Below are 24,906 nucleotides of genomic sequence, written 5' to 3'. Positions count from 1 at the left end.
ATGTTTGGGTTGTCTGACAGTGCAAGAGATAAACTTCAATGTTCTGAGAACTGAAAGCTTTCAAATTAAGAGCCTTGAAGAGCTACAACTATGTCCTCTTCTGAGTAGTCATAGAGAAATTAGCATCAAGGAGGAAAAAGTCAAGTCATCTAATCAAGCTTAGCAGGATAAGAAAGAGGTTAACTTCACTTGTTCTATCATACCATAAGTACTTATCCTTCTTTTTATCTGCCAGGCTATCTCTCTATTGTCTTATCAATATTCAACTGAGATGGCGAGCCATATCAAAGCTATTCTGCTAGTGTTTCACTGTGATATGTTGTGTGCAACCTTAGACAAGAATTTAAGCATATAGGAACAGCATGGTGATTGGTGAATGAGATAAAGTGCCGAGCTTAACCAATCAAAGGTGGTTGGTTGCAGGATCACGTTTATACCACTGTAGTCTGCGAGCTATTCCAATATTCCAACAACAACGGATGACTCATCTTGTCAGGTGTTGCTATTGTACTACGCCACGGAAGTGCGAACATCACCTGGAAAAGGAATAGGGTGGTGGTAATTCTTGTATCACAATCACCTCTACTTTTATGAGAAATAATAGGCTTATGAATTACAACAGGGGGAATGTACAAGAGTTAATAAAGGTTTACGAAGGAGAAGGAAGAAAAGAAAATGCTGTAAGAAAGTAGATAGTAAGATTCTTATTTTTCGTCATAGTCCAACTAGCTCTAACTAAGATCCACGATGGGTTAGAGCTTTGAAGTCGAAAATTTCATTACCATGCTCTATAAATCTTCTGCCGAATAACTGAAATGTCTAGTTTCAAACCATGTTTGAGAATGAATGCTTCTACTGCCCATGCGGATTCGTCAGTTGATGAACATAAAGCAATCGCAAAACATTTATTAGATCTCAAGTGATTTAGGAAATCCATTCTTATACATAAAAATGCTTCCCTTGCAGATGAGATGCACCAATCGTTCTCTACATACAACGCCCTTATTCAAATTAAGTGACTTGTACAAAGCCCTTATTCAAGATACTTGGGGCTACTCACTACTGACATAGAACCTAGTCTGAAATTAGTTTTAAAAAAAAAGATATCATTTAAGCAACAAAGAGAGAAAGCTACCCATCATACAGTGTCGGTTGGAGAGAGAGATTATACTACGATATGATGCTAGACAGGACACATGACCTGGCAGCCAATTTATTGGCAATGAAGCAACAGATCTAAGATTAACTGCCACCAAATTAGATTCCAGTAAGATGCTGTGGAAGGGAATTAGGAAATCTCCACATTGAAATGGGCCAGTTCCTTTGATTCCAAAGTGCAGAAAACTGTGGGTGGAAAAGATCATTGCATGTCGTCATGTGAGTCATATTGTGGGCTCAATTAGTCACTAATTGACCATTAGCCCTCAATGTTTTGAAACCTCAATTGTCCCTAGCTACAGTTACCAGATGTTTTTGCACGTTCCTGAGACCAAAGAAGTCTTAGCCTCATTTTTGAAGTGATTGTTCCGATGACTTGAAACCATAATCTCTTGCATGGAATGGATAAGTACAATCACAGCTTCGAGGAGCCAAAATCTAATATTTTTATATTTGCAAAACAAATTATCTTTCCTTTTGAATCACTATTCATCTACTGCTTAGCCCTCGTAAAAAAAATGAAATAGACACAAATATTCTAAATATTAATATTAAAAAAAAAGACAAATACTAGTATAAGCTATTGTAATATTTAATTTAATACTAATATAAGAAATAATAATTACATATAATATGACATAAAGTTAATATTAAAATACTAAAAAATAATGAATTTGTATCAAAATTGTGATATTTTATACCAAATAACAAAAATAACTTTAAGTATATATTAAATAAAAGTAGAAGTAATAAATAGTACTTTTTAAAAATAATAATATTTTTTTTAGAACTGCAGATTTAAAATACTCTACATACCTAATAACTATAAATCCGCACTGTATAAAAATAACTTTGCACTATTTATATAAAAAAATTATACACTGCGAGTTAATACAATATTATAACAGTGTTATAATCCTGCATTACAATGTAATACAAGGTTATAAAGATATAACTAGTGAACGATTGCTTAAAGAACTTCAAATTATGCTTATAAGGATATAACATATTGACGCTGAGAATCAAACATAACTGTTTTTGTGCGGCTCGCCATTGCACAGTGGCAACAATTTGATTGGAGCCAATCTTGCCGTTAACCTCTGGCTATGTTACGCCGATAAAAGGATCAGGCAAGAATATATGTTTGAACTTGGCCTTTCATAACTCAGGAACAAATCTTAATGATTGTTTTTCACATACCAATGGATGTAGTTTCGAGGCCCACAGCCTGAAAATAATTTGATGTACTTTACACACCAAACTTTACAATAGTTTGACTAATATTTGCAGACATGCTAATAGATATAATTACAGCTAACATTTTAATAATTATGTTACCTTTGGAACACAAGGTGAATGCAAAAAAAAAAAATTGAAAAAAAAAAATTACTATACACTCATTTGGGAGCATTTCTTCAGCTCTTGCACGTAATTCACATCCTTGTTTGTTATATGTATAATTCCACCGTGTTCATCCACCTTCCCAATCAGAAGCCTCAGCAGAGGAACTCCTGATAGGGTATTCTGAGATCCAACCATGATAAGCTTTTTCTGCAACATGAAAAACTTAAAAACTGTTTTAGAAACCTGCATTGTAACATCTTGGGTTGAAAGCAGCTCGGAAATGTTTAAAGCCATGTTTGTATCTAATTTTCTTGTCCAGACACTAATACAGACATAAACAGTAGACAGATAGCAAAATTGGTTAACATTATGTATATGGATACAAAACAGATTTTAGTTGTATAAATGTTTGATTTGTAAAGTTATGAGAAATATAAAATTACTTATATCTATAGTTCAGTATATAAGTCAAGATTAAAGATTCGGATAAAAAAAAAAAGTAGGTCTTATTCTATCCAACTTTTGCTATTTTTGTAATATTTAAGCATGTGGATGGGAATCTTCAACTCATAACCATTTCCGGATAAGACCATCAGGATACAAGTACGAAGATGGATAGATAAATGCAAATCAATATGTAACAAAACTGAGATACAAAACCGAGTTTGATGGACTATTTTCCAATCCGTTTTCACCCCTTGTCCGCATGTTGGAAATCAAGCTAGGATGCTCCTATATGCATGTAAACATCTCATCTAGAAAATAACCGTCCTGATTCAATCCCAAGTTTACATAAGGCAAAGAGGTAATCAGTAATCAAGCTAGCTTTTTTCTAGAATTTCATCACAGAAAAACATGGAGAAGAGCTATAGTCTGCTTCACAAACTATAAGTACAAGTGTGTGACCATATCTCATTACATCATGAAAGAAAAGAGTTGCACCTCAAGCCAGGATATTTTAGATTACTTTCAAAAACGAAGAAAGTTCTAATTTAGTTATGCTATTAACGAAATGCAACCCTAGGATGAACCTTGCATTTTCTGAGGTGTCAAGGGCTAAAACAATTGCTGCACTTACTTTTGCACGTGTTAAGACAACATTGATCCTGTGCCAATCTCCAAGCAAAGAAGAACTGCACGTTCTCAAATTTCCACTGGATCGTACAAAAGACACAAGGATACAGTCTTTATCTCTGCCCTGCTCAATAGACATATTTTATTAGAAATAAGACAAAGCAGCAAAAAGCTGCTCAGAACACAGTTAAGATACCAACAGTCATACAACTTAATATCCATCTTACAACAGATCAGAACACATTTTTATATCTTCAACAAGTGTAGAGGAATACAGAACAATCAAATTAAAGAGAACTTCAAGACAAGGCAAGTTAGCCCTTCCCTCTAAATCTGATATGTGATTGCTTGCAACAACTAGAAGGTACAATAATCACCAATCTTACCATGTCATATGGATTTTTACTTATCTACATTTGTCATAGGTTCTTTGTCACAAAATACTTGCCAAGACTATTAAAGATTCAACTGAAAAGTATATTATTTGCCAAAAACTTCTGATTACACAACAGACAATGCTACAAGCCTACAACCAATAACGGTCTTGTCACTTGCATGCTTACAAGACTAGCACCAAAGGGACATCAAAGACCAACCTGATATTTATCAATTGTATGAACTTCAACAGAGGAACCAACAAAATGCCGAATGAGACTGGCTTGTGAGTTGTACGGGGTTATTATGCCAATATCTTCTTCAAGAATGCCTCTCTTCAGTAGATTCACAGTAATCTACAAATCATATGACGAATCTGTTTTCAAGCAAACTCAAAGAACTTCCAAAATGTGAAAAAAAGAATTTCAAAGTAAAGATATAAAGAATATCTACATGCATTTGTCCAGTGAAAGAAAGCAACAGATAGTCATAAGGATAAAGATAAATAGAAACAAGAATTAACGATGCATTCCTCACCGCCTCAATTTAGGATCAACTCATGTTTGAATTTAAATGAGCCAAGCTTGATCAGAGGTTGGCTTGACCAAGCTCGAAGAAGATATATACATGGCTTGACATGCGCACACACACAAATTGGCTGCTATAACAGAACTAAGATAATATTCCGAATAAATTGAAAGAACGATGCTAATATAACAGAAGTTTATGGACCACTCAACACATGGGCAAAAGATAGTCAGTACATGCAACTCCTGTTTCTAACAACCTTTTTTATTGAAGATGATGGCTAATGTCACAGATCTATCATCTGAATGTCCTGATACTGATTCTGACTAAGTGGATTGAGGCTCCAAACCACAAACCTATATATACCTACATACATGCTTACTTATATAGTACCAGCGTTCATATACTTGTCCATGTATATGTGTTTACCTCCATGCATGAAAAAATCGATATATGAGAAGAACAAGATGCAATTTCTTTTTTTGACAGTCCATATAAATATAGGAAATATAGGAAGACTTGCCTGTGAAACAATATGTGCTTCTGAAGGATTGTTCACAGTTTTCTTCTGTTTTGCCTCAGGAGCAGGCAATTGGTCTGAATTTTCTTTTTCAAGTCAATAACACATAGAAGATCAAAAATTCATATAATCTAAACTCTAACCTGTGTTGATAAAGACAACAGATCTGTCAGGATCCAAAATCTGCACATATTGAAAACAAGTTTGGTTATGTGAGGCCATTGTCGGAAAAAAAACTATGATATCTAGAAAAGAGGACAAAGATATAATAATGCAAAATGTCTTATGATAAGCAGAACATTACCCTTCTATGATCAAGCTTATTGCCGCAGCAGAAGTTTATTAAAGTACATTGCAGATGAGCTCAGAGCAATATAACAAGCCAAAAAGGCCAAACAATACTCATCAGGTGTATGATTAAATTACCATCAACACAAAAATATAGAAGCGGTACTGGTTCTATTTTGCAGATATTATTCCTTATCTAGAAGCAAACAATCTGTCTCTGGTTAATCAGATGCATAACATGTGCCTGCTAACTAAAGATCCTATGTATGGACAACAAACTGGATGCTTTCCATTTCCATCACTACAAAATGTTGATATGAGTAACATAATCACATTTAAGAATCTTTGACTGCCATCACAAACTGCATATGCTGATTTGCTGGTCCCTTGACTGAAATGATATTCTTTCATAAGAACAAAGTAAGATTTGTGAGATTTCTTTTACCTCTGTAAGCCATAATGCTGCAGGTTCTTTGCCAGAAAATTTGAGTTTGGCCTCTGCAATTTCAGAAGAACCACAACGTAATCTGTTCCCATAAATTAGCGTATTTGACAACTCCATAATACCAGAAGACATACGGTACTACACAAAGAAGCCATTCAAACTCATCAGCTATTATTTCTAGTCACTGGGTGAACATAAAAGTAAAACTTTGAATAAGAGGAACCTGGCACTCCAAAGCTGAAATCGCCTGAGGATGTGCTTCTGATAATCTCCAGAATAAACTAACGCCCATTCCATTCTCCCGAGCTTCTGTGCTCTATAAAAGTTGTGTTTAAAAGAATAATAGATGAAGAGAAATATAGGAAGAGGTACAACCAAGAAAAGCAGCAAACACCTGAACTAGTGGAGGAAGTTGGTAATGGTCTCCAACTAGAACAAACTTTGACGCAAGCATCAACGGTCCTAGCGACACCTAATATCAAGAAGAAATGCATAAAAGAATTTATTCCTTTATTTAGGGATGGATTAATTGATCAATCTCCTGTATTTAGCTCTATCAGCTGCAAAGTTCTCCATCAAAACAAGTGCTATTATCAGGAATTTCTTTACATATGATGATAGACTTACTTTTTGATAACAATATCTTACTGAAGCTTAAGATAATACTACATAATACAAATATGCAAAAGAAAGGACCAGAAATCACAATTGCAAGACGGGAAAATCATACTTACAGGCAATGTAGTTTGCCCGGCCTCATCCATAATACATATGTCAAATTTTTTACTTGAAAGCAAGGGATGATTAACTCCCAAGCAAGTTACCCCAACAATCTGGACACCTTCCATCCTTTCTTTAATGTCATCCACTGATTTTGCATCCATTGCTACCACAAGGAAACGCTATGAAGTCGATCGCAAAGAACAAGAACAAGTATGATAAAGGCAGTGAAGTACAAATGAACCTGAAAAGCAATGAGGGCGAACATCATGGTGCACAACTTCGGGCCTTCCAATACGTATGAAATCAATACCCTGCATAATTTAGAGCTTAAACAAGAATGCATTTGGGAAAAGACTAGAAAATAATTAGGCAATACTTTCTAACAGTGATGTTTTATATAATCCCTAAATCATCTCTTACTCATGTTATTGCAAACTGAGAGTAAAACAGGGCTGACCAGGCCAGCTTAGGCACTTGAAAAAGCACTAGGCGCCTGCACAGCAGCCTTCAACAACCTTCTCATAGATATCATGGCTATTCTTTTCGTACTATTTTCTAGTGTCCTTTGACAAGATCAACATATCCAGCATGCTTCCATTTGAAGATGAAAAGTCAACTACCAATTGAAAGTCTAAGTCATAACATCCCACAACTGAGAAAAGAATGTCTTTTAAAGCCAAGACACCCAAGTAAATGTACATTTTTAATGAACTACTGCGTGAAAAAATGGATCATAATGAAAGACATTATTCTGCCTTTGTTGATCTCCTTTTTCTGTTATAAATATGAATCATATTATCCACAACAACAGATTATGAGAATATAATATTGACAAAATTATTGGTCATTCAAGCATAGAATTCTAGATTGACAGAAAATCAACCGGTAGATATAAATATTACAAGAATTGGGACAAAGTGATACTTAAGTTTAAAAGGCCAATAGGGAAAATCTACACAGAATCGATTTTGATTTACCATTATGAGTTAGTATGCATCAGTATGTTTATCCTCAAATCGATTTGGCTCACAACATGCAGTTCAGTTAGGGAAGTATGCAAGAACCCTTGAACAAGAAAGGAAGCAATATCTTATTGAAGGTAGCAGAAGAAAGTACCTGAGCCTTCAATTTGATAAGCAAATTATCAATGGCAGAATTAGTATATGATGTAAGTAAAATGGAAGCTCCTCTCATCAACAATGCCTTTACAGCATGCACCATTGTAGACGTTTTGCCTGTTCCGGGCATGCCTAAAATAAGAGCATAATCTTTTGCAGTAAGTATCTGAAAATGACAGCAGGCAAGAAGATGCATTAGAATAATAAGGTATCAGCAGTTTCTGATATGAAATAACACATTAACCATTTTAGTATAAAAGAATCAAAATATAAAAAGGGACCGAAAAAAGTACTTTTTGGATCGACCTCCGCTGATCATTATTTAAACTCTTTTCTGATCGTACATATGATATTGCAGGATCTTGGCTAAACAATCCTCCACTATCAAACCTGGGAGCCTGTCAAATATCAATAGAAACTAGAGACAAAAGTCATAGAAAACAACAAAATAAGGGAAGCAGAGGTGTAATGCTGACCTCAAGATCAACGATCATCTTACGCAGATGAGAGTTTCTCAGGCTCTGTGCAAACAATTGTATGAGGTTGAATCTTGTACAATTCAATAGTAACATATGTTAGATTATCATTTTGTGTATAGTCAGCACAGTAGCAAATGTATTGCCAAACTTGCTGAAGAGCAAGGGAAGTTGAAACTACCGCATGGTCGCAAAAGAGGAAGAAACTTCATCCTTGTCAATCCGCCAAACTTCACGACTGATATCTCCCATCTCTGATAAAGAATCACATCCAGGAAGCCTTAGTCGGCGGCGTAAAGATACCTAAAACATGGACAATTACTTTTATATGGATCGGTTCCAACTTAGATTAGCTGCTCAGAAAGTTAAAACAACAGAAAAGATAGTTGAAGCTTCAACATCTGCTGAACTTCTGAGAGACATGAGATACAACATAAATATATGAAGATGCAGAAAAAAGAACTGATCTCTTACAGAGACACTAGAGCAATTAATGTCACTTATGACTCCATTTGCAACTGCAACACGACCAGATTCCGTGCTAAGCACCTATATTCAAAATAGTGCATGATAAAAAAAAGAATAAGAAATTAACCTGGATGAAATAAAATAATAGCAACAATGAGTGCTACATGATAATTCTGCAAAATTATAAGGATCGGAGATGAAACAAAATATGAAGACAGCTCGCTGTATTGGCAATAATCATATCATCTTAAAACTATTGTATTTATTTCATTCACAAGGGTACATTTCAATGTATATGGTGCTATTTTGATTGTATAATCATCTGCTGCTAACAAAATCTACAATGGCAAAGATGCAAAAGTGCTACTTCAAGATATGATTAGCATTAACCCGTATGAGCACTCGTAATGAAATGTAACAAAGCAAAGGTGTGCAAGGAATTCCTACAGAAAAGATATTTTAAAAGATATATACTGATCAAAGGTCGTGCCTCTTTTTGTTAAGAAAAATCAAAGTTGATGTCGTTATGTAGACATTAGACAGACTATTCTCAAAGATTTGACTTCTCGGCTTCTAGCCTTGATGAATTTCAGGTAGGCAAGCAAAATGAAAGAGCATTAATGTTGCAACAAGAAGATATTACTAATAGGATAAGATCCCTAAGATACAAAATTAATAATGATAACATCCTTAAGATATTACTAATAGGATAACATCCCTATAGAATTTCTAGATTTCTTGACAGTCAGCAGCTATGCAGTTCTATAAAAATGCAAGTAATATGTAAGTAAAAGTACCACACAATCTCCACATCTGAGGGTGCAATCCAGGTTGTTCACTCTAGGTCCAGGAGGATCCACTTGTTCCTGATCTTTTCCCGGCCGCAATTTTTGACGCACAAAATGATATATGTTTTTGTCACTTCCACCAGATGCATCTCCTGATAATTCATTTCTGACATCAAGGATAAGGGAAGACAGGCTATTTGTACTCTTCCCACCCTTTAATTTATGTGATTGCAATATTTCTTTCTTTGTGACCTGAAATTTGGAAGAATTGCAGAAGTTCAGAAAATTATACATTTAGTGCATTGCATGTCATTGCCGTGTAGTACAAAGAAAACCTGTGATACTTTTGCTTCCAGATCAATCAATCGGTCCCAATGCTTTAGAAAATTACAGTGAACAGTACTTAAGTGATTAACGAGGTTGTCATATACATCACCAAGCCCACTACTCTCGATGTTGCCACCATGCGCCTGAAGCATCCAAACCAAAGTATATGCATGAGGTAGAATAAGAGCTGAAAATATCAATAAGTGACAACTGACAAAAAAAATGATATTGACATGAATGATAGTGTATATACAGTTACTGAAATTTGAAAGGAAAACTTGATATGGCGACATGGCCAGAACAGCTAGCTTGAGGTAAAAAATACTGTAGCATATTAAAAACGCATGCAATTTCAACTAGTAAGGTGTGATATGTATCAACAATTGGAAGTAAACTTTTGAGAAATGAAACAACTATAGTTTGCACTTCCATTATGAAAATTCCACAGCCAAAATGCATCCAAGAATCCTGCTTGGTTAAATTTTATTGCGAGATATAAATATGGAAAGGATAGCATCTTATAGATATATTGAAAGTAAGGTGATGGCAATCGTAAATGCAAATATTTGTTTTTCCGCCAATAAGGCGTGACAGTAAGCATGTTGCACGAAGAGAACCAAGAAGGGAAAAGCATATTGGCAAGGAAGCAAGAAATGCTGTATTCGAACAAGAGCACAGCAGGTGGAAACAAATATAGAACTTTATGTGACTACGAATATTATAAAATGTTAATTTTGCAAGGTTGCAGTGACTAAACTTTTGATTGCAATCCCTATTTACCCATCTCCATTTGTTTCTTGGAAGAGTAGAACTTTCACTAACAAGTTCCAACAACCAACTAGCTTTATATGTTAGAAAGATGTAGACAATCGTACCTTATGATAGACTGTACAGTTATTTAGGTGGCGACAACTTCTGCACATTGTTGGACTCTGAAATACACATAATCATTAAACAGAATTTTTGTAATTAGATTTCATGTGGAAAGATGAGAGTCTAGAAGTAGTTGCACCTGTAACATTGGAGGAAAAATTTCTTTAGTTGAGGCCTTCAATATATCAGTTGCAAGCTCATTTCGGCGCATTATTAAACCAACCAAGTCTGATCGTTGTACTTTGATACCCTTCAGAGTTAACAAGAGTTAGGCAGTGATAGAGAAATAGAAGATCAGTGGATGGCATTGCTGGACTCACCAGTGTCTGATCTGTATGATGGTAGTACAAAAGACCCAAGTCAATATCCTTCTTCAGATATCTAAATAAGAAGAACCACACAGATTAGATACAAGTATAATCCAGTCCAGAAAATGATATTATCATTGCAAGGCCCTACCTTTCAGACATTAGGAGGGTGTACAATATCACCTGAGCAGAATGTTCCATAGCAGACTGCGAAAGAAAAAAAAAAGTTTAGTGCAAAATGAATTGTAGTAAGAGTTGGTTCTTTTTTATTAAAGAAACAATATTATCCAGAGATTTATTGACTTTACTCGAACGAAAGATATTGTGCAGTTCCCCATACTGATTAAAATTTACAGAGTTATCTGACAGTCAAGAGAATGCCTAAGTGACATAATACTTGAATCAAGAAGCGAGAGAGACTGCATATTTCAGGCAAGAAGACAGAAATTGTCAGGAATAAAAAATGTCAGATATCTCAGGAGCTATTACCTTCTGATAAAGAGATATGTTAGGAAATGCACTTATTAATTTTCTTCTATCCCATGGCATGGTAGTCAAAATCATCACGCAACACATAAAGGCCAAGATTAAAAGATGAAACCAAGAAAAAGATTTAGTTCATGAAGAATACCAAGAACAAATTCTCACTAGTACAAGAATTTTCAGGTTCAGCTGCTAAGTACCACAACAAATTTGAGCTGAGATTGGGCCAAGATCTAAATCTAATGTTAGATTCAGCTTTAAATCTAAAATTTGCCCGAGCTGAGACCTCCAAACAAAGCTGACCCTATACCAACTCATAAGTGTTATGTTCAAGCTTGACTGATTTATGTGTCGAAACTAAATATGAGTCTCGTGCTCAGCTTAACTTGAGCAGAGCTCTACATACCAGATGAACGACAAAAGCTGGAGATTATTACTCCACAAGAGAAAGGAAATGCAATATAGAGACAACCAGTGCTATGAATGGCAAACCATTTGCACATCATAACCCTCATCCATACCTTTCCAATAATACAGGATCTGGCAGGTCAAGACCAAATGGATAGTATTAAGAAAAAGATCAAAATAACTTCAGAATTTAAATAGTAAACATTTACTGTTGCCCATAAATGAAGAAAAGATAGTTTGTCAATGTTAGGCAAGGTTTATCACCCAGAGATACAAAGTGATTACATAGTCATGATAGAGAACATTCACAAGAATGTTAGGGAAAACTTAATTTAATATATTATAATTAATAGTTAGCAAAACTTAGCATCTCATTCTTACATGGCCACTAGTTCCTTTTCCAGTCTTAAACTCCAAAGGCATTATTTTCTCATGTGAATCACCGTTGATTGAACCGATCTTTATAGAAATTGATGCATCAATCATTCCTTTCAAACCATACCTTGGAGCCCATGCCATCTCCTCAATATCTATAACCTGAAAGTTCCTACAAATGTAGCATGTAAGAATGACATTTCAAGATCAATGATATGTACAGTAACAAAAGTTCAAAAAATGTGGAAGATAATGAAGATATGTTTATGAGAACTAGCATACCCTAGAGTCAAGAAATTGCATATAAATTTGAAGAGACATTAAAAACTAACAATATTTGTGGGCTCCATCCATGCAAAGTTTACTCTATGCAGTATGCACTCCTGAAGTGTGATCAATATTTTTACCGTTTCCCTATTATGGTTTGTTCATCCATTCAAATTAAGAAAGCAGACTGAGCCATGAAGAACCGCCTGCTCCATAACCACTACGCTCTTAAGGCTCCAATTACGCCTGTATAGATTATAGCACCTCTCAATCAGGTAGGTGTATGGCCCGTTACTTGATCAGTGATTCACTATGTGAGAGCATGAGTCTTTTGGATTGCCTTCTATGCATGTTCAGTCTTTGATCAGTGATTCACCGGTCACTAGATCGATGAAGAATCTTCCATAAATCTCCTTTTTTTTATCTATTATGTCTTTTTACCTAGTTTCCCTTTTATGTTTTTTTTTCTTTACCTAGTTTAACTGCTATGGTTTTAGCACTTCTCTTGCCATTGATTGTGCCTCAAGATTGTAAGACACCTATCTCAACATGGACAGAGAAAGTAACCTTTTCCAACCTTAGGATGAATTATTCCAGAAATCTGTAAATGTGTCAAATCTTTTTCAAAAAAAAAAGTCTGTAATATACACCTATATATATGTATAATATTATAATAGCATGTCATACATAGCTAGTTTATCAGTTTAAATTAAAAAAAGTTAACAGAGCTCATAAATAATTATTGTCATACACCATAATTTTTGTCTCCCATTAGCCTGCTGAAGAGAACTTTAAGAATGATTGCTTTATATATTTATCATGGTTCAGTCTAAGTATAAATTTTGGGTTCAGATTCTATATAAATTTTATAACCATCTCAGTCTGCATCTCAAGAGCGCTGATGCATTTAAAAAATGTGGTGCCTGGAATTCTTCATTTGGAGAATTAAACTCGACAGTTGCAAGTTTAGATGAGTATGGGTCACATAGAAAATAACTTATTGTATTCTCCTTGAAGCCACCCACTATAACAAACTGGAACGACATTTCACCACTAAAGTCATTTTTTAACACATTCATAATAGAGGACAGAAATTGATTACTACAACAACAAAAAAAAAGAAGAGAACATCCATCTTACCTCAAAATATTTCGTACTTTAGCTATGTATGGTGCTAAGATAGGAACATATAACCACTATAAAATCATACAAAATATAGAGTTACAGAATGCCTATGGTTATTAAAGGCATACATAACCAGGTAAGGCAGTAATACAAGGTCACGTGGGAGAGGCAGAAGGACCCGTCTTAAGTTAAGTATATATAGGTTACTTCTCTCATTGAAGACTGTTTTCTATTTTCCCAGTGCTGAATCCTATGGCACATGAGCATTGGCATAGAATCTATGTAATGGCAATTATCCACGTGTTGGAAACTTCTAATCTCTAGTGTTCTGTTTCTTGAAAACACATAACCAAAGACCATACAAGCACCAAACATCAAACCATATCAATTATGTACTTCAAGGCAATTAAAATAGTCTTGAAACATTTCAAAGCCTCAAGTATTTTTATAAACATATACACATTTATTTAAGAGACTCATAATGCCAGAGTGGTCAATTTTTGTGGGAGCTGACCCATAGCATGTTGATTTTCATGAGAAAATATATTAATTAACATGCCACAACTGTAACACCCCAATTAAAAAAAAAAAAATTATGACGCATGCGCCGAGCACGTGCATCACAGAGCCTGCCCCCCGTTCTTCTTCTCTTTTCTTCTTCTTCCTCTTCCCTTGCTTGCCATCCACACCACCTTCCCCACCTCCATTAATCACCATTCCCCCCCCCCCCAATTTCTTCTTCACCTCGCCAACTCTCCTTCCCTCTTCTCTCTCTCGGGTTGCCGACGCCGGAGCCGACGAAGCCCCGGACCCAGAGCCGTCAAGCCCGCCGACCAACCCCCCTTCGGATTGACATTGCGTGAGGAAGATTTTGGGATTATGGAGGAGCCGGCTAGCTGACGAGATTTAGTGTACTGTGGAGACCCCCCAGGCGAGTAGAATTGATACAAGTCTAGAATAATATAGTTACAGTTATTATATCTTCCATGATATTGTAGGAATGTTAGTATTAGTACATGCATTTAGCTGAGGGCAGTGATAATTTAGAGAGAGTGAGATATGGGCTTACGACCGGGGTCTTTAGTATGATGGCCACAGACGACCGGTCACATGTAGTGTCGTCATACATGTGTAGGTGGCATTACCGCTAGATGTGTATATATCCCCTCGATGTGTGAGATGATGGATGGTTATGTGATGGATAATTTTCTTGAGAGTATTTACCCTGTGTGGTAAATAGCTTGGTAAGCTATGATAAGTATGATTAATGCCTTGGGCATGAGATGACTAAACTACTCTTGTATTGCTGTGCATAACATATAAACACTATGATTGAGATATGTATGAATAAAAGATTGTATCAAGCATGATATCTGTGTGGACTTATCTTGATACGTTTAGTAACTAGCATGTTTCAGGATAGTGACGTGAAATCTTTATTGATTGCATTGATCTAGTATCTCATGGTAAGTCATTTCAACAAGCATATTGTTATTGCTAGCAATTATAGGGATGCATTGGATATGCACATGTGATTTCATTGTTTAGATTGTATGGATCCGACTCGCTGGATTATGAGCTCACTACCTCTTGGTGGCATTATTTCAGAGCTAAGGGACGCAGATGCGGATAACTAGGAGTAGCTATCTTTCTATTTCAGTATGTTTATTAGTTGTATTGAGCCCATACGAGGGCGTTATAATTGACGATGTATTTTAAACATTAGCATTGTATTTTGGATGTGTATCTAGAAGGCTTATTGTGGCCTGTGGAATTTATATCCGAACTCTTATGGTTGAGTTTATTTATGGTATGAATTTGTGCTGTTGCGTGCCTTGTGAAATCCTATTACTGACAGATCATGTGATGCACCGCGTGGGAGAATTTACCCACGCGATTTACACGCGTATTTGGAGGTTTGAATGTTTCAACAACACTGAAAAGCAAAGGTAAAAACATTATATTTCTAATCAACCTTGTCCAAACTAGCAGTATTGTATAAGCAATGTCATGTTCATTCAGCCATCGATTTACATAGTGAACTTAAAGCAGCAAATGAGCCCTTCATGAACCACGTCAAGTTACCAAGTTGTTAAATCCGTCGAAGCAACGTACTCTCTCCTTTTTAAGCATGTGTTAAATGCGCCTAAAAAAGGCAATGCATAAAAAGAAGAGATGTGCAAGGCATGAATTTGTGCAAAGAGTTAGGCTACATGAAGTCAGAAATACTCCTAATAAAGACAGTTGTGGGCAATATATGAGAAGACATCTACATAAACATTACACATATACACAACCTAAGAATGAGTTGACCATGTAACTACATGCTTATAAGTTAATATACCCCGTCAAGTGCACCACCTTCAAGTGATTTTCCTACCTCAGTTATCCTGACAGCCTTCGGACCTTCAAGATGTCCAAAATCAACAGTCGGAACTTTGGAGTCCTGAAAATATTAAAATAATTAGTTACAGGGACCAAACAACTTAACTTTGCTCAACAAGATCAGTCTTAGTAAATATACAAACATCACCTTTAGCAGCTAAACTAGCATATTAGCACAAAAAGAACTATACTTATTAGAATTTTTTCAGCATGCTTTTACGGAATAATATAGCAGCCCAAACATGTCTACTGTCATTTTGGAGAATGTAGCTTCTTAAGAGTAACTTTTAAGCTATTTTATCAAGTGTTGATTTGGTCATATATCATTTTCACCACCATCTAGTTCCACATTCTTGGACTGAGAATTTGCAGGACAAGAAACTATGTTGAATTACTAAACAAAGAATTTGTGGATCATACGTTTTGCAATTTAGTGATTAGAAATAAAAAATATATTAAACAAAGAACAAGAGACGATAAGAAAGTAGCTCGAAAGCTGAGGAAAAATAATCTTTCAAAAATATGCAGAACAGCAAAAGCAAGTGATACATATAAGGTCAATTAATTACAACGGCAGTTGTTAAGATCTCATTGAAGATGATAAACTAATGGGTTAATGAAAGAGAAAATTCAAAAAACATATCGAGTACCTCTGCCTCCATAAAGCAATTGAGCCAATTTAACATTCGAGGAATCGCGGCAATAAGTGTTGAATATATGTCCTTTTGATTTGCTGCACCAAAAGTAAAAGCATTTGTAATCTGCTAAAACCAAAAAATTAGCATGCACAAATGCACAATCACAGGGTCCATACCAAGTGTAAAGCAGAATATCTGACAATTTATAAAGGAAAAGAACATTCAACATTTCAAAGAAAAATTTTACCAACTATAACGCATCCTATTAAAGGCTGATAATGTGCAAGATCAACAGTAAGAAGGCTTAGAAAGATATTCCACCTCCACTTGCGTACAGACTCTCAATGTTTTTCTGAAGCACTTCTCTTGCATGCTCTTCAAGAAATTGTCTTGAAGGCGGCAGACCCTTGAGGAGTCCAGCCTGTAGAAACATCTATAACTGTTTAGCATACTTAGGGCGAACTATCACCATCCCAACCAACCAGAAGAAATGTGTAACGACGAATCAAAGCCTGATAAATGTCATGTTTCAATAAACCTGAAAGATCTGATGAAGCAAGGTACCGATTAAAGCACTGATTGAATGTTCAGTGCTTCTTAGTCTCTCATCAAGAACGGCCCTTCTTGGACAACTGAAGCTAGAAGCAACCTGAGATAATTAGCTCGTTAACAACCTTTAAATTGGGAAGAAAAAGTGACTTTCCAGTCATACTAGGTGACATTCAGTTAAAAGTATCAAACAGTAAGGATGTTTGACTACCAAAGTTATCAGTCTCAACCCATAAACTCAACCATGAAATAATTCTTCAATCAATACAAAGGAATACTAACCCGTGTTCCAGAAATAAGTATGTCAGGATGAAGAACAATAAGATTTTCATTACGATCGACAATGCACTTCCCTTGGTCATCAAATTCTCCAATGACATTTATAGTATCACCAGGTCCAACACAACTATAGAACCTAAACAGCATAATGTCAGGAAATATATCATTATATTTTAATTCAGATAACAAAATGCTGCATTTTGAATGAAAAGAAAATGAGAGAGATGCATATAGTTTCTTAGATATTTTAGTTAGATTGCTTCAGATAGTCTGTCAGTAGGACTTCAGATGCATTCTGCAGCTACTCAATAGTCAGTAGTCTGCGTCAAGTACACTACATAAGTCCCTAGCTATAATTTACCATAAGTCCATTACTTCCACAATTTTCTCGCATTATTCAGCACTGAAGAAAGTAGAGAACTGAAACTATGCAAGTTCATACTTACCACTCATCATACAGATGCAAAGCCTGTTCACTCCCACTTTGTTCATTCAATAAGCGCAACACCTATATCATAATAAACCATTATACTGGTGCAACACAAGAGAAGATTAAATATCAGATACAATTATACTACAAATGCCAAGGCACCTTGATAGGAGAGCGACCACATGATGAATCTACATTACTATGCTTTTCCGACACCTGACAAGGAGGGCACAGGTAGTATCCTTAGACAGCAAAATGCGCTGGACTTTCATAAGGAAGAAGAATCAGACCTCCAAGACAAGAAAAGTATCATAAGGTGGAGCGGTATACAGCTTCCCAGGGGAAGTATCTACTGAACTTGTTTCAGCAAGACCATATTCATTCTGTATCTTGTCCCCAGTAGCACCACGCTTTCCACAATGCTTTAGATCATCAGGTAAAGGTTCTTCTGTAATTGCATCTTCCACTTGATCTAGAAGCTCAAGTAACGCCTGAAAAGGAATCATCATCAGAAATTTATGTATATCATTGTTAAGATAAAACTGTAAAGAAATGTTAAGACTTTTTGGATGTAAGAGTAAGCCCCTTTAACCTTCCTGTGGTGCCACAAACCATCATGGTCTTGTTCCCCATTGCAATTAAACCCATTAATTGTGACCTATAATAAAAACTGTTAGGTCTGACATATCACATATCAACTAGTCGACCAAGTTCATGATTCCATATGAACCAGAAACCTATAATGGGATAGGAAACCTTATGGATCATGATCGTCACTACCTCATCGGAACCATAAGACAAAGAGGGGGGTGTCCGAAATGGGCTCTGCAAGTCCACCACACCATCAGTCTTCACATCATAATTACTCCCCTGACCGTCATAAATCTCTGAACCTTGATAAGAGACCCTTCTTGACGATGTCATAGGCACTGCAGTGCCCGGCGAACAGAGCCATCTTTCAACATTTCCTATCGAAGAAGAATTCTTCTGCATCACAGAGTAAAGAAGAAAGAGATAAACAACCAAACATTGCAAACGAGAAACGAAGCCGTCAATAAAACTGACCTCCTTCCTGGAACACGGATGAAACGTAATACCATTTGGCCTCGACTTCTCAGAGAACAATCCCGTCATCCCTGGCAGTTGTTTCGAGCTTAGCGATCGCAGCCGCTCGTTCACAGGAGAGATCTTCCAAGTGACCTCGTCTCCCCCATCGTCCTGGCTCTGCTTGATCAGCTGAATCAAAAAACCGGAAGATTAAACAGGTCAAGAAACAAAAGGACCAAATTTTGAAGCACGGAGAGTGGAAGAGACGGAGGAAGTGCGCACCATCCCGGGAGAGAATTTGAATTTCTTGAGAGGAGACGATTTGGATAACTCAGGCGAGATCTCGGAGAATGTCTCTTCGGCAATAGCGGCGGGTTGAGGGGGCTCAGCTGGGGAAGGCAAGATCCGAGGAGGAAAAGAACTAGGGTTTGGAGGGGTCGGATCGTTAGGGTGAGCGGTAGGGGTAGAGTTAGGGTTATGTTTTTGAGAGGCAGCGGAAGCGGCGGCTTGGGAGTGGCGCTCGAAGAAGTGCTGGATCCCGAACTTGGAGGGCTGAGAGGGTTGGTGACTCTGGTTTGGTTTTCTTGAGGTAGAGGAGGAGGAGGTGGAGGAGCGCTTTCTTGGAGCCATGGGAGAGATTATAGTGAGATGTGAGGGTTTCTGGGATTCAGGAAGCGGGAAGCGGGAAGAGACGACGGGGATCGCCAAGAAGAGAATGGAAGGGCAGCAGGAGAATGTTAAGAGTGGAGAAAGGATGAGAATACAAATAAATAAATAAATAAATAAATAAGAAAAGTTTCCCGCTTAAATGAATGCACGTGATGCTCAACGCGGCAAAGGTTCAACGGACAGGTACAGGACCTTTTAGTCACGTGACCAGTAAGTTAACTTTTTTTTTTTACTAAAAAAAGGGCAATTACTTTTTTAACCTTTTAAATTTATAATACTAAAATATAGATGAAGATTCGTAAAAAATGAAGGTTGAGGTTAATTATTTGCTTTGCGCTGGGAGTCGCATAAAACAGGCTTGATATATACCTACTTATGGCTCGTTAGGGTATATATATACATATATAACCGAGGCTTGCTCCTTGGCTTTTACCGAATTGAAAATCTTGGCATACGTATTACAATTATCAGTGATCTAATCCATAGTGAAGTTATCCGCGTGCCGTTTGCAATCTATCTCCACCGAGTTAAGCAAAAATGGAACCTTATCTAACCAATAAGCTTGTAGGCTTAGTGTGAAATAAAAAGAGTTTGACTTCTACCTGCTCGAGATTAAATTGTGATACATAAAGCACCTTAATCCATCTAACGAATAAGCATCCAGGTACAGTATGATATTTACTGGACAAACATAAAACCGGCAATTCATAATCACACAACAGCACTATGTAACAATGATATACAGCATCACCAAAAATAAAAGGATGAATGCTGGCCAGAAACATAATTTTAGAAGCCTTCAGGGATTGACTGCAGAGTGAGTCTCATTTAATTGTCAACACTATGAAAATTGAGGGTCACTCAGCTTAGCAATCATTTTGCAACTAGAAGCTACATCTGCGTGGTTGACGAGTTTTGGTTTCTTTGCAATTCCCATCTGTTTAATCTTTGCGCTGAGTGAGCCATCAACTGCAGTAGACAAGTATTTGCCAAATCATTTGAAGCTATGTTAGAGGAGAGTTCTAGAGAAGGAATGCAACTCTAGGATCATGTAAAAGAACAGCTTTCAATAGATATATCCTGTGGTATTACCTAAAAAAACAGATAAATGCTGTGGTATATACTACATACTGACTGCAGTAAATATGAGCAGATGACCTGCTTCTATTTAGTTAGAAGGCCTCCATTTTTTTATACTGCATGCAGTAAATTTATCTTAGGTGTGGAGATTAGAGAGCAGTTTATTATACTGCACTGCAGTAAAACATTGATAAGTTGTTGCGTAACTGTGTACCATCAAAAGCATACAGTAAATTGTATCTTAGATGTAAGGAGCAGATTGTCTTAGCACCAGAAATCATCTTCGCGTGCCTTTAGACTCATAACTCAAAAGAAATGCAAATCCCGTGGCCTATTTCACCTAGGTACTATTACAGAGTTATCATTTAATAATCGACAAGGAGATGAAACTGTCATATTGCATAGTAACCTATAGCATGAAAGCAGATTCTTCCAAAGCAATGCAGCTACATAATTACGAAATGTCTCTAAAATGCCTCAAAAGTACCTCAAGAAATGAATTAGGAACAGAAGATATACCTTGCCAGTGCATAACAGTCTTTGACTCTCCCTTGATCAACTTTGGGTATTGATCAATGCGAGAATCTTCCTGTAGCAATTCTTCAACCTATGTTTGAGAGTATTAGTATAGCTCACAGAAGATTATGTTAACAAGAAATATGAACACATTTATGCACCTAAGATTATATTTACAATCTTCTCTCAATTAAGAATTTAATGCAGATTACCAAGGTGGCAGCATAACATCCACAGATGACTCATAGTATAGAACATAATTCCAAATCTTTTTCAGCGAGACGAGTAGAGAGTGATGAAATTCATCAAAAGCCAACAGAAAAATAGCCCAATTGAGAAAATTACCTTCTTCCACAATGTAACATTCTTTCTTTCCCTTGGAGAGAGTAGATGATCTCTTAACCAAGAAGCGACCACCCAAGGTTCTCCTTCATGGATTCCAGCCTTAACATTTATTGCATTATCTTCAAGGATTTCACAGACCTATTGAAGTGACATAAACCACGACGTACGAAAATAATGATTTCATACAGAACACAAAGAAGTGAATGGAAAAGAATCACATTTTCCAATGCTAAAATTCCTTATAGCTGGATATATGCAATAAATATACGGATATCCATTATCACACTTTTTGTACCTTCACATCCACTTGTGCATGAAGTTCTCAAACTTGCACTTGACATAGTTTAAAGAGTTCAGATTGTGTTGTTGCATTATACATACAGCTTATCAGCAAAAGTAGTAAAATCACCAGGAAAGGTGTATTATGCTCGGTTGTCACACACTGACACATGAAAATCTCAAGCAGCACAGAAGTTATGTTCACCTAATAATTTTCACACCGTCGAAGGAATGGTAAGAACAGTTGAAGGCTTGACGCCCATAGACAAGCATTCTCAATAGACATCTAGGGTCCCTATGCTTCAAGGATATATCTTATGCCTATGAGAATAATTTCTCTCTCTCCAACCTCTAAAAACGGATATTTGGTACTGATTCTCTTCCAGTGGTTTAGTGTCATTATGATGTGCTTAGACCTTAGAGGAAGAACTTCTTGACCACCCCCCCCGCATCAAATCCTTTAACTAGGCGAAGACATGGATCTTTGACAACAAACGAGACCAAGTCTAGAAGCATGAGGAGTGGTGCATGAAGAGATGAAGCACTTAATGGGAATTACATATAAATGATGGAGAGGTTATCATGAAGGGGCAATCTAATTTAAAATAGAACATAGGATAAAAAGTGTGACAGAATCTACCTTAGAAGTCAGAAGTTAGTAGGAGATAGAAGTCTGGGGAGTTACAAAATCTCTAGAAAAAAGAAAGAAATTTGTGAAACATAAAAGGAAAACACTCTGCCCAGCAGCTCAATATGATGAAGACATATCATGATCTTGGAGAAATCAAGATTGATGTACCTGCTGGTATAGTATCTCGGCTCTGTCTGCGAGAGCTTGTCTCTGATGGATGCCCCATAAAAACCATAATAACCCTGAAAACTGTGAGCTTTTTCATATCAGCTAAGTCTGGGGTAAAGTTAGACTTAATAAGATTAGTTTAAGCAACATACCACACCAGAAACTGTTATCACAAGGAGAATGTTTCTGTAGATCCATTGACGGATGCGACAACTGAGGGGCTTATGCAGTTCTGCTACCAACTCTGGACATTTATACTCCTTGCTCCTATTAGATGAGAAGTGGAAGAAACAAGAGACTTAGAAGAAATCTGAGAAGCCTGGCACAGACCTGAAAGAAATTGGAAGAACTACATACCCATCGGCAATTGCCCTGGTCTCGAAAAAGCTATCTGCAGTCTCTCTTGCCTTAAATTTTGCCAACTTGAGGCCATCATCTTTTAAGCCACCAAATTCCTTGGCCGTTTCTTCATCAAGTATCTTTGTAATATCAACCTCTTGAAACTGAAAAGACCACACAAAAGATATGATATAGCTTGTCTCATGTCTGCCAAATTGACTTCCTACTCAAATAACCACAAGAATAATTCTATACCAGAAATTTCTACATACAAGTCGCAAGAAAACCACGAGGTTGGTCATGATAACAGACCCAGATTTTTCCAGCTTCATCGCATAAAACCCGCGTGTATGCATCACATATGATCCTCTCTAGCAAATCTGACTGCATTTGCAGAGGATAGTGTTGTTCAATGCATGAAAGAAGAAGAGTTTCATAATGTCTCAAATCAATAATCAAGTCTTTCCAACTGAAAGAAAAATATATAGACATACAAGTCTCCTAGCCATCTTATTAACAGCTCCATCTTCTATACATATCCTTCCATGTTTTTTATATCCATGAAAACACTCCAACTTGCGTTCATAGCATCTCCCATTGTCAGGGCAAGGTTCACAAAAACCTGTAGTAATACACGTGATAATGACTGAGCCAGACGGTTTGGAAGAGCGAAGGATATGAAAAAGAAAAGCAGAAGTAACAAAACCTTGAGTGAATACCACATTCGCAAGCTATATGCTAAGTGGAAAGGAAGAAAGAATTGCACTACGTGTGATTTAGCCTAGATATAAGTTTCCATAAAATATATTCATTTACCAAAAATCATGAAAAGGAAGGTCAGAAAACATGGCATAGCTGACAATTAGCTTGCTTGCTTCTAGAAAATTAACAGATGAAACGGGAGTGGAAAATAAGAGACGTGCCTTCCTATTTCTAACTTGTTCTCTTTTTCACTATTCTCAGTGAGATGGCCTTTTACCCTGCATTATTACTGCTTAAATTTCACCAAATATCCATACTAATTCTTTTAATAAAGTTTAGCTACAAAAGAACAAGATACGTTTCCAAGAACAATGTTAGAATACAATAATAAGCTAAAATATTAATGAAGTCGAGAGATTACTGTAAAGTTTTCCAACTATCACGCCAGGAAAGTTATGACACCGGAGAGAAGTAGAGTACGAAATTGTACAATCGAACATCAAAGCAACGTGTTTAAAAACAATACGAGTCCCGCTTAAAAAAAAAAGATTAGTTCAACTATCAGTGAAGAAATTGAATTGAAACAAATCAACTCATAATCATGCGATCGTTCCTAAAAAAGAAGAAAAGGAGAGTGAAAATATAAGGCAAACGGTCACCGGAATTGAGGGCGTCAAAAGAATCTTGACCGCTATCGCAGAAGGGTTTCGGCTTGTGGCGACTGACGAAGACGGCGGCGTAGTTGCAAGCAACGGCAACGGAGGCGGCGATGGCGAGCACAGCGACGAGCTTGAGGAGCTCCTCCTTCGAAGGGAAGAGAGATGGAGATGGCTCTCTGAAGATCCGAAGCGGCGTAGAGGACTCTCCCGACCTTGCCTTCTTCGCCCGCTTCTTCGCCACGGACGACATAGACGCGACGAGCCAAGAAAAGGGGGCTGTTAGTGTGGCGGTGTGGAATCTCTCCTTTTATTTGCAGCGTTGAAGGCAGCCCAGATGTTCGAGAGAATTCCCAAGCGGTTTTGGGATGCCTCATGTAGCCAGCCATATGCAGCTTGTTTCATGTGCTCCCTAGTCCCAACCCAATTCGGATTTTTAAAGGGAAATTTTCTTATAAGGCCCTACATTTGTGCGATTTTTCCATTAGAATCTTTCAAGTTCAGTAAATACCAAATTGGACCCCTGACCTTTTCTTATAATAAACAAGAAAATAAAACACTATTGTCTAACTTTAAGCTTTGACACATTTTCTTGTGTGTAGCATAAAAAATTTGACTTATTTTATGCATTTCAAACTAAAGCACCTAACCCACAATGATCCAGATTAAATTGTAACTATAATTTTTAAATCAAGTTGCAGATGATGGAAAAAGCTCCTTCA

At 36.7% G+C, this 24,906-nt stretch overlaps 2 protein-coding genes across 8 annotated transcripts; both read right to left on the bottom strand.

Annotated features, from left to right (window-relative positions):
- Positions 1-2,314: 2,314 nt before the first annotated feature.
- LOC140785251 (DNA replication ATP-dependent helicase/nuclease JHS1) lies at positions 2,315-19,552 on the bottom strand. Of its 6 annotated transcripts, none has more exons than XR_012108414.1 (34): positions 19,082-19,552; positions 18,818-18,988; positions 18,533-18,739; positions 18,345-18,410; positions 18,043-18,243; positions 17,915-17,968; positions 17,769-17,830; positions 17,326-17,458; positions 17,033-17,143; positions 16,816-16,915; positions 16,507-16,589; positions 15,816-15,917; positions 12,086-12,241; positions 10,965-11,020; positions 10,826-10,886; positions 10,645-10,755; positions 10,508-10,564; positions 9,641-9,775; positions 9,315-9,557; positions 8,524-8,598; positions 8,231-8,352; positions 8,050-8,122; positions 7,867-7,971; positions 7,572-7,739; positions 6,697-6,766; positions 6,467-6,618; positions 6,127-6,204; positions 5,956-6,041; positions 5,733-5,870; positions 5,143-5,182; positions 5,003-5,076; positions 4,173-4,307; positions 3,581-3,700; positions 2,315-2,709 (listed from the first exon to the last, which is right to left on the bottom strand). XR_012108414.1 is itself a non-coding variant. In XM_073133049.1 (34 exons), exons 1-34 carry the CDS (start codon positions 19,427-19,429, stop codon positions 2,548-2,550), a joined length of 4,062 nt encoding a protein of 1,353 aa, XP_072989150.1. In that variant the 5' UTR covers positions 19,430-19,552; the 3' UTR covers positions 2,315-2,547. The 6 variants fall into 6 exon arrangements, 4 of the variants coding, with proteins under 4 accessions (XP_072989150.1, XP_072989152.1, XP_072989151.1 ...); XM_073133049.1 differs by having other exon boundaries at positions 5,956-6,048; XM_073133051.1 differs by having other exon boundaries at positions 5,956-6,048; positions 15,852-15,917.
- A 533-nt stretch (positions 19,553-20,085) lies between these two features.
- LOC140784199 (uncharacterized) lies at positions 20,086-24,552 on the bottom strand. 2 transcript variants are annotated; one of them, XM_073131457.1, is made up of 9 exons: positions 24,188-24,552; positions 23,321-23,448; positions 23,139-23,210; positions 22,845-22,990; positions 22,640-22,754; positions 22,488-22,568; positions 21,410-21,547; positions 21,068-21,155; positions 20,086-20,437 (listed from the first exon to the last, which is right to left on the bottom strand). In XM_073131457.1, exons 1-9 carry the CDS (start codon positions 24,435-24,437, stop codon positions 20,310-20,312), a joined length of 1,146 nt encoding a protein of 381 aa, XP_072987558.1. In that variant the 5' UTR covers positions 24,438-24,552; the 3' UTR covers positions 20,086-20,309. The 2 variants fall into 2 exon arrangements, with proteins under 2 accessions (XP_072987558.1, XP_072987560.1); XM_073131459.1 differs by lacking the exon at positions 24,188-24,552 and adding an exon at positions 23,950-24,043.
- Positions 24,553-24,906: the final 354 nt, after the last annotated feature.

The sequence above is a fragment of the Typha latifolia genome, chromosome 3 (genome assembly GCF_019914945.1).
Source record: "Typha latifolia isolate L0001 chromosome 3, TyphaL0001v2, whole genome shotgun sequence".
Classification (NCBI taxonomy): domain Eukaryota; kingdom Viridiplantae; phylum Streptophyta; class Magnoliopsida; order Poales; family Typhaceae; genus Typha; species Typha latifolia.
Note: the sequence above shows the minus strand (reverse complement) of the source record. Positions and strands in the feature narration are given on the sequence as shown.

Excerpts from the sequence above, each read along its gene's own strand:
- LOC140785251 (XM_073133049.1), bottom strand. The coding sequence starts at position 19,429 with ATGGCTCCAAGAAAGCGCTCCTCCACCTCCTCCTCCTCTACCTCAAGA. Across the intron at positions 17,459-17,768 it reads TTGCATCTGTATGATGAGTG|GTTCTATAGTTGTGTTGGAC; the intron begins GTAAGTATGAAC and ends TATGCTGTTTAG. Across the intron at positions 6,205-6,466 it reads CCGGGCAAACTACATTGCCT|GTGTCGCTAGGACCGTTGAT; the intron begins GTAAGTATGATT and ends TCTTGATATTAG.
- LOC140784199 (XM_073131457.1), bottom strand. The coding sequence starts at position 24,437 with ATGTCGTCCGTGGCGAAGAAGCGGGCGAAGAAGGCAAGGTCGGGAGAG. Across the intron at positions 23,211-23,320 it reads ATAAGATGGCTAGGAGACTT|TCAGATTTGCTAGAGAGGAT; the intron begins GTATGTCTATAT and ends CTGCAAATGCAG. Across the intron at positions 21,548-22,487 it reads CCGAGATACTATACCAGCAG|GTCTGTGAAATCCTTGAAGA; the intron begins GTACATCAATCT and ends TCACTTCAATAG.